This window comes from Patella vulgata, chromosome 6 (genome assembly GCF_932274485.2).
Source record: "Patella vulgata chromosome 6, xgPatVulg1.2, whole genome shotgun sequence".
In the NCBI taxonomy this organism is placed as follows: domain Eukaryota; kingdom Metazoa; phylum Mollusca; class Gastropoda; family Patellidae; genus Patella; species Patella vulgata.
In genome coordinates, this window is record NC_065884.2 from 70,829,577 (window position 1) to 70,846,070 (window position 16,494).

Genomic DNA, 16,494 nt, shown 5'->3' on the forward strand with positions numbered 1-16,494 from the left:
TTGGCAATTCAGGTTTCGCCCGCCTAAATTACAAAGTGTACGGCCTACTCTTATATCGGATTCCAACTTCAATGGATCTTTTACGTTCACGGCAATGTGCACCTCGTTCTTCTGTCCATTCCAAACGACTAAACGGCCGGCCTTGGCAGGAAAATCGAGAGAACGCTATTCCTCAAACAGTCATAATTAATTGGTTTGACTGCAATTTTTAATATATTCATTTCATCTGTTTTGAAACTATTATAGCGAAAACTGTCAGCTCTTTATCTAAATCTTACATAATGTATCTTTAATCTTTTCTCATTCATTATGTTAGTGCATATCTTTGTTCAACATATATTATGCAAGATCTAAATCTGCCTATTAAAGATCTTTCTTTAGGTCTGAAATTTTATCTGAATTATAAATTAAGACATTAATTAACTTATTCAGACCATAATCACTTACTGTCGATGTCGTCGCTAGCCTGTGATGTTTTTTGGATTAGGTTCCGATTTGCTCTTCGACTTCCATTCATGATATAATCATGAATAATTGAGACTATGTTTTTATCGTACCACATTAGTAATGATGGTCGAGGCTAGACTGAAAATTCAATCGCTACAATCTCGGTTCAGAGTTGATCAATTTGACTGAAATTTTCAGCAAATTCTCTTTACATTATCTAGTTTTTAACTATTATAGTGAGAACTACCAGCTTTGTATCTAATCTCCTATAATGTATCTTTAAGATATCACGAATTGGTTTGTAACAACGAACCTCTGTAATTCCGTACGGTAATAAAACCATCCGTATTTAGCTGACAAAGGCATCATTTTGAGAAAAACTGGATGCGTCTGTAACACTATTAGTGATAACAGGGATCAATTTCGTAAATAAATGATTTCAGAACCCAAAATATAAAAGGGTTAAAGAACCCAGTCAAGTGCACAACCGAGTGAACAATACCCAGTTAAGCACAACCACCTTACATACTAAAACCCAGTCAAGTACAACTACCCAACATACTAAAAGCCAATCAAGTACAACTACCCAACATACTAAAACCCAGTCAAGTACAACTACCCAGCATACTAAAACCCAGTCAAGTACAACTACCCAAACAGATGCATTGTGTTTAATTAGAAACGATTCTACTCAAACCACCCCAGTTATCATCCTCGGTATCCTCAGTGGTCTCATTCCGTTCTACCCCACTAACCCCTTGGTTAATCCAACGGGGCGGGGGAGGGGGGAAGTCGCACGTATTCAAGTTATCTGCTGTTGATAATTGTGCTATTTTTATCGACCAACCACATACATCGTTAATTACAAAGGAAGTTGGCGAAGGGAAGTAACTCTCATCGGGTCAAAAAAGCAAAACGCAAAGGCTTCCTTTCAAGAGACAAGGTTAAAAATTAGCCAGCAGGTAGCCTAATTCTCCTCAAGCAAAAAACAATAGAAGTTCAAATTATGCTAAATGTGTATTTAATTATTTACATCAAATTACAATATTTATATTATATGTAAATGAAGACGAGACAGATATTTACATATGTAGGTTGAAGATTTGTATTGACAATAATATCTTGATTTGGCGGTTTCGTAATATCAATACTCAATCCTTCACACTCTAGTATCAGCCAGAGTACCTTCAGCGATTGAACTGCACAGCTTACGTAGGTAAAACACCATCACTCTCCACACATTAAATTACCAACTATATGTTCAATAATAACAAAAATAACACAATGGAAATAGTTTAGAAACATTTCAGATAAGGAACGAATAGTAATAATTATAATAGAAGTAAAACATATACATTTTATACATATTTGAATTAAGCGAAACATACTACAGATTTTGATATTACAATAAAATAATACTGAATTAGAAATATATACATTATTTACATAAATCATTCAGTAAATGGACATGAATAGGTTTATCTACCCTTATAAATAACGAACGCGAAACGAAGTCCGTTTCATTAGTAAGACTGATTTGTAAACTGTTTTTTGGTTGGTTCGTAGACTGAAGCTATAATCAAGGCTAGAGCAGATAATTTGAAATAGTGGAAACCCTATGTATTAACCCAGGGTATAGTGTATTAAAACGGAATGAGACCACTGATTAAACCGAGGATGCCCTGGAGACGGATATCACAGTGGGAACAACTGACCCAGGCTGAAGCGACAGGATGGCAATGGATTTTAGTTTTCATTCCCAGGTCATGCAAAATTATAAACTATATGCACTTGAAGTAAACAAAGTATGCATTGTAAACAATATTAATTCAACATTATTTAACAGTTGACATACAAAAATGCATGTTAGTTACGTTAAATATCGTAGGATATGCATATAAATTATAATCGCATGCTTTACATTCAAATTTAGCTAGTTAAGTAAAGGGAGATAATAATACCAATAATATGACCACAGATCACCAATGATTTCCCCATGTTAATTCTCTCCTCTTAGGCCTTGCTTTTTTCCCCTAAATTTTCGTTGGAGCAACATGTGGCAACCTCCTGCCCATGACAAACTTGAGATTGAGATACACAAACTGGATGACGGCGTAGAAATAATTGGTGAGCTTGATCCGTATTCATAAGGTTAACATATTATAAAATATAGTCCCTCACTATAATATATAACTACAGTGACTTAAATCTAATTATAGCTGTTATTTGTCTCAACTATTTATACAGACTATAAATAAAACAATACTAACAAAATGAAACTAGGTTTGCCACACTATATCATACATACATTGTGTGTGTCATTTACATTTTTCACAATATAACGCTACGATGTTCTCAAACTGCTATAATAGTTAAAATATAGATAATGAAAAGAGAATATACTGACAATTTCATTCAGATTATTTCACTCCTAGCCTAGATATCGGCAATACAAATAAAGCCACTATTGTCATTACTACCGTTGTTACAATAATAAACATTATCTATTGTTACAGTAAGCTCATCGACCACAAAACGTATTTAAATCTACTTTAATCGCAGCCATCCGATGAAATCGAGAGTTGATTATGGCCTCGGTAAGTTGTATGACATTTCAGGTCTAACGAAAGGCCTACAATAAGGAGATTTAGCTCTCCTCCAGAATGCTCGAATTTAAACTTCTAGTAAAAATATCAAACCGAAGACATTCGTAGTGTGAAAATTCAGTTAACAAGTGATATTCCATTTCTATATTTCTAATTGTCATTTACATTTTTCACAATATAATCCACGTAAAATGTTCTCAAATTGAGAAGTTAACATCTAAAGCAGCATTAGGTAAGCTTAGATAAAGAGCTGACAGTTATCACTATAATAGTTAAAACATAGATAATGAAAAAAGAATATGCTGACAATTTCATTCAGATTATTTCACTCCTAGCCTAGATATCGGCAATACAAATAAAGCCACTAGTGTCATAACTACCGTTGTTACAATAATAAACATTATCTATTGTAACAGTAACCGCATCGACCACAAAACGTATTTAAATCTACTTATATCGCAGCCATCCGATAAAATCGAGAGTTGATTATGGTTTTGGTAAGTTATATACTTATATCACATCCATCCGATGGAATCGAGAGTTGATTATGGTTTTGGTAAGTTATATAAAATTTCATGTCTAAAGAAAGGCCTACATCAAGCAGATTTAGCTCTTGCATAACGTCTGTTTAATTCAGAAAATACTATGACAATATCAACAGTAGATTATCTACCTGGTTGGATTTCAACAGATTAACAAGAGGCCCATCAAGAGATTGATATTGTCGACAGGAGGATGTCAGATTGCTCGAACTTAAACTTTTATATAGTAAAAATATCAAACCGTAGTGTATAAAATCAGTTAACAAGTGATATTCCATTTCTATATTCCAACATGAGGAATGGATGCAGTCTCAGATTGGGTGGGGCTGGGTTCTTGTGGAGATTGGACTACGGACCATGAAATAACTACGGTCAACAGATCCATGTACTTTAATCTTATTATAATTCATATTGACGTTTCAGTGATGTTTTTACCATTTGCCAAAATATATCTTTATTGTCATTATCTTGCCATTTGATATAAGTAGTAGTTTCCAATAGAGCGTTCAGTGATTTACTCATATTAACTGCTTTTATATCCTCTAATAATACTACTACTATAGACTCTATACTCCTATCTATAACCAATTTCTGAGCTAAACTCATTTCAAATTGACACCATTTACTTCTAGCAGAATCGTTGGACAAAACAGCAAGAACTTTACGACTGTTTTCCATGTGTTGTACAATATTATCAATGATCATTTGTCCACCAAGAAAATCTCTTTCGTGGATACACAACTTAATGTGTTCACCTTCTTCCACGATAGGTAGAAGATCGTGTAAAACCCAGTCTCCGTCTTCTGCACAATAGACAAGAAAGACGTCATGAGCAAAGTGTTTCTCTGCAATATCCAACAGATGTTGCGGTCTGTATCTCCACATATAAATATGGTATTTAATATGCCAAATATATTTGTTGATAACAGAAGCGATGAAAATGACACAGATAAAAAAACATGTTACTGTTGTCACAGAGATAAACGCTCCGGTGTAATTCAGACAAATTCTCTCTGTTATATTCAGACATCTATAGCCGTTCGGATAACCCCAAAACTTGTGTGGTTCCCTATGAATCCATCGAATTAACCAAACCAATCCACACTTACATACGAACGGGTTATCATTTAAAGATATTTTTTTCAATTTTGTCCTCAACACTTCAGGCAGCATTTTACTTGTAACAGTCTGAATTAAATTATGACCTGCATTCAATTCCGTCAATTTAATGTTCCTTTGAAAGATCTTAGCTGGCCAGGATTTAATCAGATTCCAGCCAACATCTAAATACGTGAGATTATGGTAGTATCTGATAACAGAAGGTATTTCCTGTAAATTACAATCTAACAGCATCAATACGTCAAGAGATTTCAGAGGGGTTAACGTTTTACTTAGTTTTTCCTCCATTTTAAAGAAATTACTTTTAGACAGATCTAGTTTTACTAACCGATCCAGCCCACAAAATGCATGTTCATGTAGACGTTTCGTAGTCATTGTGTTCTTTGATATGTCTAGAGTTAGCAGGTTGCTGTTGTTGAAAGCACGTTCCTGTATATAAAATGTTCTACTCTGTTCTGCGATAGACAACGATCTAAGAGACTTGAAAGAATGAAAATAATCTGTTTTTAATGAGTCAATGAAGTTAAAACTCACATCCAAGATTTTTAGCTTTTCCAAACAGTTTAAATATTCCGGAACAAAACTCCGAAACTTGTTGATGTCTAGATGCAATGTTGTTAACTCGGGAAAGGAGTTTCGACGATAACAAATGTTTGGTAAAGCAGCCAAACTGTTATTAGAAATAGAGAGGTGTTTTAGCTTTTTCGAGCAGTTTAAATATTCCAAAACGAAATGACCAATCTTGTTGCCTCCTAGTTGCAGTGTTGTTAACTCTGGAAAGGCGTTTCGTCGAAGGCAAAAGTTTGGTAAAGCAGCCAAACTATTATTAAGAATAGAGAGGTGTTGCAGATGGTGGCTAACACCCGGGATGACGTTAGATATTTTGTTCTGCGAAACATCCAATTTTTGCAATTTTTCTATAGCGTTAAATGATGTCAAATTAAGTAGTTTGATACTATTCAGAGATAAATCCAAGGTTATCCTTTTCGCGGATGATTTAAAGTCAACAAAAACATTATGTGGAATATCTTCTAAGCGATTTCTACTGAGAAATATCTTGGAGAGTCTGCTAGTTCTCTGAAAACTAGAGAATAAGTTCCGCAGCGAGTCTGAAGTGAGTAGATTATCGCTTAAATCCAAGAAGTAAACCTGCGATAGATTTTGAAACACGTTTTCGTCAATATACTTAATGTCATTATGTTGTAGATTTACGGTTGATATTCTTGTGTTGCTAATGTTTAAAACTGTAGTTGGATCTATATAAGGTAAATAATTATATTTCATGTAGATGGCTGTGATGTTATCGGGAAATTTTGGAATGTAGGTAAGGTTTGTATTATAACAGCGAGCATTACGATGTGTGCACCGGCACAATCCGGTTGAACACGCATCCTGACCTGTCATAAATGGCAAAGAAACAGCGAAGATAACAACAGCCAACATCGTACATGGATCTACCATCAAAACAGTTCCCTGAAGAAAAGAATATTTATTTTGAGACGGATGATACAGATAAAATGAAATACAATGGGGTTTAACGCCCTACATGTCTGCACCAGTCAGGTCGTTGAACATCAGTTTGTAATGGATTTTTGCCGGTTCCTTTTCCAAAAACTTTGTGAACATGCTAAATGTGCCTTGATTGGGTTGGTTCATATGCGGTGTAAAAATGATGGTCATAGGACGACAATTGCTCTAAAGATTCAGTGGTCTGCAACCTTCTGTTTCGGTGTTACCTCTTTTACCCCCTAAACCCCTTGATAGAGGCTATCGTTTTTATTTGATTTTCAAGTTTGGGAACACGATGGCGACCAGGTTCCCCGAAGGACCCCTTATAAAATGTGATAAGCACCCTTGTTGTAAATTTGAGATACAGACTCGCAGTTATTACTATACTAGTTAAAAAGCCAGGAGTAAGGCTGATGTCCCCCGCTGAAATGCCAAAATAAATAGATGACACGTATTAAATAATCGGTTATTTTATTTTCAAAAGCATTGAGCAATCAAACTGATTATCAACTATACACTAAGTTTCACCACTCTCTATCAGATAGAATCAAAGTTATCGTGTCCCAAAGAATCCACCAATGAAATTGCTTAGCTCTCCTTACCTTTAGCTCGAATTATTAATCATTGAAAACAGTGAAGACATTCACCAAATGAACATCTCCATCAAGTTTAAACATTCTACTTCAATTAATAGTAGAGTTGTTAGGACTTGATCAATCAATTAAATTGCTTATCGCTCCTTAGCCTAAGCAGACAATTCTCACGATCGAACTTAGTCAAGGTAATGATATAATGAATCTATATTCAGAGTTTTATCGCTCTCACTTCATTATATCGTGCCATAAAGCATCAACCAATCAGAATGCTTATCTCTGCTTACCCTAAGCAGACAATGTTCATCATCGAACCCCATCAAGGCATTCACCTAATGGACGCCCACGCCAAGTTTGAACATTCTACCTCAATTAGAGGTTATTTTGTTCAAAAGTCTCAACTAATCAAATTGTTTGTCGCTCCGCTTAACCTCAGCAGAAAAGGTTCAGTATCGAACTTAGTCAAGGTGTTGATGTAATAAAACTATACACCAAGTGTCCTCACTGAATTAGGACTAAAGTTATCGTGTCCCAAAGCATCAACGAATCAAATTGTTTATCTCTGCTTACCCTAAGCAGAAAATGCCCATCTTCGAATTCGATCAAGGCATTGACCCAATAAACACCTACACCAAGTTTGAACATTCTAAGGGGGTTATTGTGTCCCAAAATGTGTGACGGATGGGCGGACAAACATACAGACGGACGAACCCATTTTAATAATCCCCCGCTTTCAAATCACTTTTTTTCTGAGCCGAGTTATTGGCGTTAGAAAAACAGTGTAGACACGATTGTCATTGCTACATACAGTTGTTACGGTAATATACAAAGTCTCGATTATCCATTTTTAAATTAAATTATTAACTGTAAGTCGAATTTAAATCTGTTGAAATTCTCGAGTATCCGATAGCATCGAGGGTTAATTTTGGTCTTGGTTAGCTAATAATGTCTAATTAATAAATTATATAACTTTATATGGTCTTGCCATGTTAATAAATGTCTAATTAATAATTTATATAACATTTAAGGCATAAAGAAAGACCTACAATAGGCAGATTTAGCCCTTGAATAATATCTTTTTAACTGATTGTCATCTGAATAATGGAAAAAGGTTACACGTCTCGTCGGTTCTTTAAAATTAAATGAGGTTTAACGACCTACTGCTCTGCTCCCACTAGGCTAATTTGAGACTAACATACACTTATTCTGTTTCTATGGTTTCACGTGAAATGAGTGTAGAAGAATTTTACTGTTGTGTTCTCGGTTACCCTTCATCGAGCTATATCTACAAGGGGATATTTTACGTGCACTGTATCACTATAACAATTAAAGATACTTTTATCGTATCACCTTTCCAAAGTTAAGTTAGTTAACACAGGGGTATAATGTACAATTGAACCAAGTTGTAGTTTGTTTGTAATATCATTTATATTTACATCTCACAAAAGAGGGGTTGAGTGACCGAATGGTTAACGGGTCTGTGGTTGAGTCACGTCAGGTGGTTTCGATTTCCCGCTTGTCGGTGACACGTTTATTGAAATAAATTTGACCTAGTTTGTGTCGAATGAACGTTAAACCCCATTTCTCTCTCTTTCCCACCCATTCGACAAAAATATCAACTCAACATATAAAATCCAATGAAATAATCAATTTTACTCTTGCCGAAATCCTATTATTTGTCCCATATCTTGCCATATTATGAGATATGTATATACTTAGCTTACCTTTCAACATATAGATATAACAAGTGCCCGTTCGCTTACACAACTACAACATAACTGATATGAGTAACCGGAATAGACGATCACCGGTATATTAAACAAAATATTTTAAATTTTAAAGATGCGGTATGTAAGATTAAGATACAAGAGTTTAGATTACAACACGACTGATATGAGTAACTGGAATAGAAGATAACAGTATATAAAAAACAAATACTTTAAAGATAAAGTATGCAAGATTTAGATAAATAGTTGACTCTTCTCGGTATACTGATTTTAAAATAGATGATTGATATGCACTAAGCTTACCTCTACACATAGAGATCGAACAGTTGTCCGTTTGCTAACACAACTACAACACAACTGATATGAGTAACCGGAATAGAAGATCAACAGAAAATATAAAAAAAATACTTTAAAGATGCAGTATGTAAGATTTACATAAAGAGTTGATTCTTCTCGGATATACCGATTTTAAAATAGATAAGGAAAACGGTATATATTGAAAGTGTAGTGACGGTTACCATTGCTATCATTGCTTTTACAACACGTAAAGCCTCGATTATCCATTTCGATTGTGTTTCAGTTCATTAAAATCACAATCATCCGATGGTCAAGAGAGTTCGTCATGTGAATAAATGTCTCATTAATAATTTATATAACATTTGAGCCTAAAAGAAAGGCCTGTAATATGCAGCGTTAATTCTTAAATATAAATGCCTGCAATCTTTAAAGACATGATGTGTCATTTTAAACAGCAATATATGAATCACTGAACCTTTATAAATAATCGAAACTAGGGAAGTTTAAATTAATGTCTAGTTTCCGGTCGTGGTTACGATCCCTGGTGTGAACATATGGATTTAGTACGGGTACTCTGGTTTCTTACTACACCAAAGATACCTGCGCCATCGTTATTCTGACGCCCCACCCCCGCCACGCACCGACAGGCAAGACCCATGGACATACACTAAGCATAATAAAATAAGGAAATTCTACGATTTTACCCTCGGTGGAAGCGGACGTTAAACATTTATATAATCTAGATACTGATGACAGCTATATATTCATCTTACATCGAAAACATGGGTTGGCAGAGAACGAAGCTTGACTACCATGCAGCAGCTATGTCGCCAGGGTTTAACGATACATTCCCAGATTTAAAAGTTTATTCCTTTAAAACGAGTTTGTTTTTTAAATATACAAATTTCCCAAATAGAATGGTTGAAAGTTTGAGATGAAATCATTGATAGATGTACGCAGTGAGGAGGTGCTTATATTAGAAATTGCACAATCAAAGTGTATGAATGACTTGATGTCAAAGATAAACACTATAGTCTATATGTAAATATGTAAGCTTATTGGGGATTGGTCCTATTTACCTGGACTGTGGCACTATGGGCTTCTCTTATATTGAATTCAAACTTTCAAGACATGGAACCTCGGTCTTTCATTCCAATCCGAACGACCATGCACTGTCCCTTGCCAGGACCCCGGCCCTGCACCACTGGCAAGGGAGAAATACGCCGGAAATCCCCGATGAACTTTCTCTGCTCACACCGGGATCGAACACTGAACCACAAGGTTAGAGATCCAACGTCTCACTTACTGAGTCACCACAGCCCCCGATAAATGTATTAAAATTCTTCCGTGTACATCGTTATACATTATAAGTTACAAGCCTTTACAAATAATCAAAACTAGGGAAGTTGAAATTCATACATATTGGTGATTCACATCCTGCTGATTTCTCCTTAAAACTTCGCGAATGACATTTTCGGGCATCGATTATTATTTGTAAATGCAGCTGCAACCGTCTGATTGGATGGGTGGAAGTCGGATCGACATAGGGTGGGATTTCGGTTGCAAACTTTCAAGTTGCTTAATTCACGGGATAGATTAGCAGAAAAACGCATTTGCGGTTAAATGTTCTCGGGGCCCCCATACCCTATTTGATAAGGGTTGTTTGGGATTTGGGATGCAGGTAAGTCACCTAAGGTAGGCTATATTGAACCACGTTGAAGTTACTGTATTCACGGGCTGGTATGGCAGGAAAAGCGTTTGCGGCAGTTAAATTTTCAAAAATTCATTGAGCTCGTACGCCTATTGGTATAAATTTATCTGATATTTCTAGATTTATCTTGGTAAGAGGTCACCGCTGAAACATGAAACAACCTTCATAAAAGACTTCTGGTTATCGAAAATTAAAAGTAACGTCATGTTCCAAATGTATAAATAATGAATTACACCAACCATATATTTATCGTTGATGTTATACATACGTATATAATTTCACATACCGTATTCTTTATATTATATATTATTATTGACATACTTATTCAACAAGGACCTTATTCACATATCTCTTTGACGAGGTTAAAGAACATAAAAGGTTTAACTGTTTATTTTATTCGTACAGACCAGTGAGGCGTTACATAGAAATAGAAGATGTTAATACAGTCGTCTTAATGCTAGGTTTCCACTATCACGTTTGCGGCCGTTTTGGGGTGTGTGGGATGGGGGAGGGGGTACACTTATATCGTTTACGTGCACGTCAATGTGTTGACGGGGCCTCTGTTTTTCGTCCAATCAAAACGACTAGACAGCCGTAGGAAAATCTACAACTAAGTGCCTCACAATCCATAGGGAGCCCTAACATGTCTACCACACCCATTATAATAAGCTAGAAGCCTACAGGAAAATCACTGGCCTGTCTAATCAAAATACTGATCTATAATGTAGTAAAGACCAGTAAAACGAAATTTGAATTTTAGAAAAAAACAAAACGAAATATATTTATTTCATTGCTACAATATAATCACTATAGTCAAATGAACACTAAGAAACCTACAAAAGGGGTAAAGATCCCAGTCAAGTACACAACCGAATGAACAAATCTCAGCCAAATACAACTACCCAATAAACTAAAACCCAGCCAGACACAACTACCCAATATACTAAAATCCAGTCAAGTACAACTACCCAATATACTAAAACCCAACAACTATACAACATACTAAAACCCAGCCAAGTACAACTTACCCAATAAAGTAAAAGCCAGTCATGTATAACTACCCAAACAGATGCATTGTGTTTAATTAGAAACGATTCTACTCAAACCACCCCAGTTATCATCCTCGGTATCCTCAGTGGTCTCATTCCGTTCTACCCCTCAAACCCCTGGGTTAATCCATGGGGGCGGGGGAGGGTGGAGTGGAACGTATTCAAGTTATCGGCCGTTGATAATTGTGCTATATTTATCAACCAATCACATAAATCGTTAATTACAAAGGAAGTTGACAAAGGGAAGTAACTCTCATCGGGTCAAAAAGCAAAACGCAAAGACTCCCCTTCAAGAGACAAGGTTAAACATTAGCCAGCAGGTAGTCTAATTCTCCTCAAATATCCCCAAGCAAAAAACAATAGAAGGTCAAATTATGCTAAATGTGTATTTATTTACGTCAAATTACAATATTTATATTATATGTAAATGTAGACCAGACAGATATTTACATAATATAGTTTGAAGAGTTGTATTGAGAATGGTGTCTTGATTTGGCGGTTTCGTAATATCAATAATCAATCCTTCACAATCTGGTATCGGCCAGAGTACCTTCAGCGATTGATCTGCACAAATTACATAGGTAAAACACTACCACACAACACACGCTAAATTACCAACTATATGTTCAATAATAACAAACATAACACAATGGAAATAGTTTAGAAAAATTTCAGATAAAGAACGAATAGTAATAATTATAATAAAGTAAAACACATACATTTTATACATGTTTGAAATGGGCGAAACATACTACAGATTTTGATATTACATTAAAATATATATGAATTATAAATATATACATTATTTACATAAATCATTCAGTAAATGGACATGAATAGGTTTATCTACCCTTATAAATAACGAACGCGAAACGAAGTCCGTTTCATTAGTAAGACTGGTTTGTAAACTGTCTGTTTTTTGGCTTGGTTTGTAGACTCAAGACCAGGGCCGATAACTTGAAATGTGGAGACCCTAACGATTATCCCAGTGTATAGAACGGAATGAGACCACTGAGGAAACCAAGGATGCCCTGGAGACGGATATCACAGTGGGAACAACTGACCCAGGCTGAAGCGACACGATGGCAATGTATTTGAGTTTTCGTTCCCGGGTCATGCAAAATTATAAACTATATGTACTGTAAGCAAACAAAGTTTGCATTGTAAACAATATTAATTCAACATTATTTAACAGTTGACATACAAAAATGCATGTTAGTTACGTTAAATATGTCGTAGGATATGCATATAAATTATAATCGCATTCTAGACATTTAAATTCAGCTAGTTAAGTAAAGGGAGATAATAATACAAATAATATGACCACAGATCACCAATGATTTCCCCATGTTAATTCTCTCCTCTGAGGCCTTGCTTTTTTCCCCTAAATTTTCGTTGGAGCAACATGTGGCAACCTCCTGCCCATGACAAACTTGAGATTGAGATACACAAACTGGATGACGGCGTAGAAATAATTGGTGAGCTTGATCCGTATTCATAAGGTTAACATATTATAAAATATAGTCCCTCACTATAATATATAACTACAGTGACTTAAATCTAATTATATATGTTATTTGTCTCGACTATTTATACAGACTATAAATAAAACAATACTAACAAAATGAAACTAGGTTTGCCACACTATATCATACATACATTGTGTCTGTCATTTACATTTTTCACAATATAACGCTACGATGTTCTCAAACTGCTAAAATAGTTAAAATATAGATAATGAAAAGAGAATATACTGACAATTTCATTCAGATTATTTCACTCCTAGCCTAGATATCGGCAATACAAATAAAGCCACTATTGTCATTACTACCGTTGTTACAATAATAAACATTATCTATTGTTACAGTAACCGCATCGACCACAAAACGTATTTAAATCTACTTATATCGCAGACATCCGATAAAATCGAGAGTTGATTATGGTTTTGGTAAGTTATATCACATTTCATGTCTAAAGAAAGGATTACAAAAAGCAGATTTAGCTCTTGCATAATGTCTGTTTAATTCAGACAATACTATGACAATATCAACAATAGATTATCTACCTGTTTGGATTTCAGCAGATTAACAAGAGGCCCATCAAAAGATTGATATATCTACAGGAGGAGGTCAGATTGCTCGAACTTACACTTCTAGTAAACATATTCGTAGAGTACAAATTCAGTCAACAAGTGATATTCCATTTCTGTATTCGAACATGTGGAATGGATACAGTCTCAGATTGGGTTAGGCGGAGTTCTTGTAGCGATTGAACAACGGACCATGAAACCACTACGGTAAACAGATCGATATACTTTAATCTTATTATAATTCATATTGACGTTTCAGTGATGTTTTTACCATTTGCCAAAATATATTTTTGTTCTCATTATCTTGCCATTTGATATAAGTAGTAGTTTTCAATAGAGCGTTCAGTGATTTACTCATATTAACTGCTTCTATATCCTCTAATAATACTACTACTACAGACTCTATACTCCTATCTATAACCAATTTCTGAGCTAAACTCATTTCGAATTGACACCATTTACTTCTAGCAAAATCATTGGACAAAACAACAAGAACTTTACGACTGCTTTCCATGTGCTGCACGATATTATCAATGATCAGTTTTCCACCAAGAAAATCCCTTTCGTGGATACATAACGTAATGTTTTCACCTTCTTCCACGATAGGTAGAAGATCATGTAAAACCCAGTCTCCATCTTCTACACAGTAAGCAACAAGGGCGTCATGAACAAAGTGTTTCTCTGCAATATCCAACAGCTGTCTAGGTCTGTATCTCCACATATAAATATGGTATTTTATATGCCAGATATATTTGTTGATAACAGAAGCGATAAAAATGACACAGATAAAAAAACATGTTACTGTTGTCACAGAGATGAACGCTCCAGTGTTATTCAGACAAATTCTCTCTGTTATATTCAGACATCTATAGCCGTCAGGATAACCCCAAAACTTGTGTGGTTCCCTATGAATCCATCGAATTAACCAAACCAATCCACACTTACATACGAACGGGTTATCATTTAAAGATATTTTTTTCAATTTTGTCCTCAACACTTCAGGCAGCATTTTACTTGTAACAGTCTGAATTAAATTATGACCTGCATTCAATTCCGTCAATTTAATGTTCCTTTGAAAGATCTTAGCTGGCCAGGATTTAATCAGATTCCAGCCAACATCTAAATACGTGAGATTATGGTAGTATCTGATAACAGAAGGTATTTCCTGTAAATTACAATCTAACAGCATCAATACGTCAAGAGATTTCAGAGGGGTTAACGTTTTACTTAGTTTTTCCTCCATTTTAAAGAAATTACTTTTAGACAGATCTAGTTTTACTAACCGATCCAGCCCACAAAATGCATGTTCATGTAGACGTTTAGTAGTGAATGTGTTCTTTGCCAGGTCTAAAACTAGCAGTTTGCTGTTGTTGAAGGCACGTTCCTGTATATAAAATGCTCTACTCTGTTCTGTGATAGACAACGAGCTAAGAGACTTGAAAGAATGAAAATAATCTGTTTTTAATGAGTCAATGTAGTTTGAACTCACATCCAAGTCTGTTAGCTTTTCCAAGCAGTTTAAATATTCCGGAACGAAATTACGAATCTTGTTGTTTTCTAGTTGCAATATTGTTAAATCTGGAAAGGAGTATTGTCGAAGACAAAAGTTTGGTAAAGCAGCCAAATTATTATTAGAAATAGAGAGGTGTTGCAGATGGTGGCCAACACCTGGGATGACCGTAGATATTTTGTTATTCGAAACGTCCAATTTTTGCAATTTTTCTATTGCGTTAAATGATGTCATATTAAGTAGTTTGATACTATTCAGAGATAAATCCAAGGTTATCCTTTCCGTGGATTTAAAGTTAACAAAAGTATCAGGTGGGATATTTTCTAAAAGATTCCTACTGAGAGATATCTTGGAGAGTTTGCTATTTCTCTGAAAACTAGAGAATAAATTCCGCAACAAACCTGAGGTGAGTAGATTATCGGTTAAATCCAATAAGCGAACCTGTGACAGATTTTGAAACACATTTTTGTCAATATACCGAATTTCATTATGGTGTAGATGTAGGCTTGATATTCTTGTGTTGCTAATGTTTAAAACTGTAGTTGGACCTATATAAGATAGATGGTTATATTTTAAGTATACTACTATGATGTTTCTGGGAAATTTTGGAATGTAGGTAAGGTTCTTATTATAACACTGAGCAATCTGATCTGTGCACTGGCATAATCCGGTTGAGCACGCATCCTGACCTGCCACAGATGGAAAACAAAGAGCAAGGATAACAACAGCCAACATCTTGAATGGATCTACCATCAAAACAGTTCCCTGAAGAAAAAAATATTTATTTTGAGACGGATGCTACAGATTAAATGAAATAAAAAGGGGTTTAACATACAACATGACTGCACCGGTCAGGTCGTTGAACATCAGTTTGTAACTGATTTTTCGAATTCGGTGTAAAGAATTTGGGTCCTGAGAGGACGAACCCTATTGATATACAGCGTTCCAAAATTACGCTATATTTTCCAAAAACCTTGTGAACATAATAGAGGGCGAAGTCTTTAATAGGTTTGGATCAAATCTGGTGTGCAAATTATGGTCATGAGATGAGGAACGCTCTAAATATTCAGTGGTCTGCGACCTTCTATTCGGAGTTACCCCACCCCTTTTCGCCGAAATCCTTTAAACGTGATAGAGGCTAATGTTTTGTAAGGATTTTCCAAGCTTCTGAACAACGTAGAGAATCAGATTCATTGATGGATCCCCTTATCAAATTGGATCAACACCCATGCTGTCAATGCATGGCTATCTTTTATTTGTTTTTCATTTAGAGTGAAGCCTGTGCTGTTTGTCTG

At 35.3% G+C, this 16,494-nt stretch overlaps 2 protein-coding genes across 2 annotated transcripts; both read right to left on the reverse strand.

Moving 5' to 3' along the window:
- Positions 1-1,451: 1,451 nt before the first annotated feature.
- Positions 1,452-8,578, reverse strand: LOC126825506 (toll-like receptor 13). Its single transcript, XM_050555147.1, has 2 exons — positions 8,541-8,578; positions 1,452-6,187 (listed from the first exon to the last, which is right to left on the reverse strand). Exon 2 carries the CDS (start codon positions 6,173-6,175, stop codon positions 3,995-3,997), a length of 2,181 nt encoding a protein of 726 aa, XP_050411104.1. The 5' UTR covers positions 6,176-6,187; positions 8,541-8,578; the 3' UTR covers positions 1,452-3,994.
- A 3,404-nt stretch (positions 8,579-11,982) lies between these two features.
- On the reverse strand, positions 11,983-15,156 carry LOC130013262 (toll-like receptor 4). Its single transcript, XM_056102075.1, has one exon. It carries the CDS (start codon positions 14,930-14,932, stop codon positions 13,925-13,927), a length of 1,008 nt encoding a protein of 335 aa, XP_055958050.1. The 5' UTR covers positions 14,933-15,156; the 3' UTR covers positions 11,983-13,924.
- Between the last annotated feature and the right edge of the window lie 1,338 nt (positions 15,157-16,494).

Excerpts from the sequence above, each read along its gene's own strand:
- LOC126825506 (XM_050555147.1), bottom strand. The coding sequence starts at position 6,175 with ATGGTAGATCCATGTACGATGTTGGCTGTTGTTATCTTCGCTGTTTCT.
- LOC130013262 (XM_056102075.1), bottom strand. The coding sequence starts at position 14,932 with ATGGAGGAAAAACTAAGTAAAACGTTAACCCCTCTGAAATCTCTTGAC.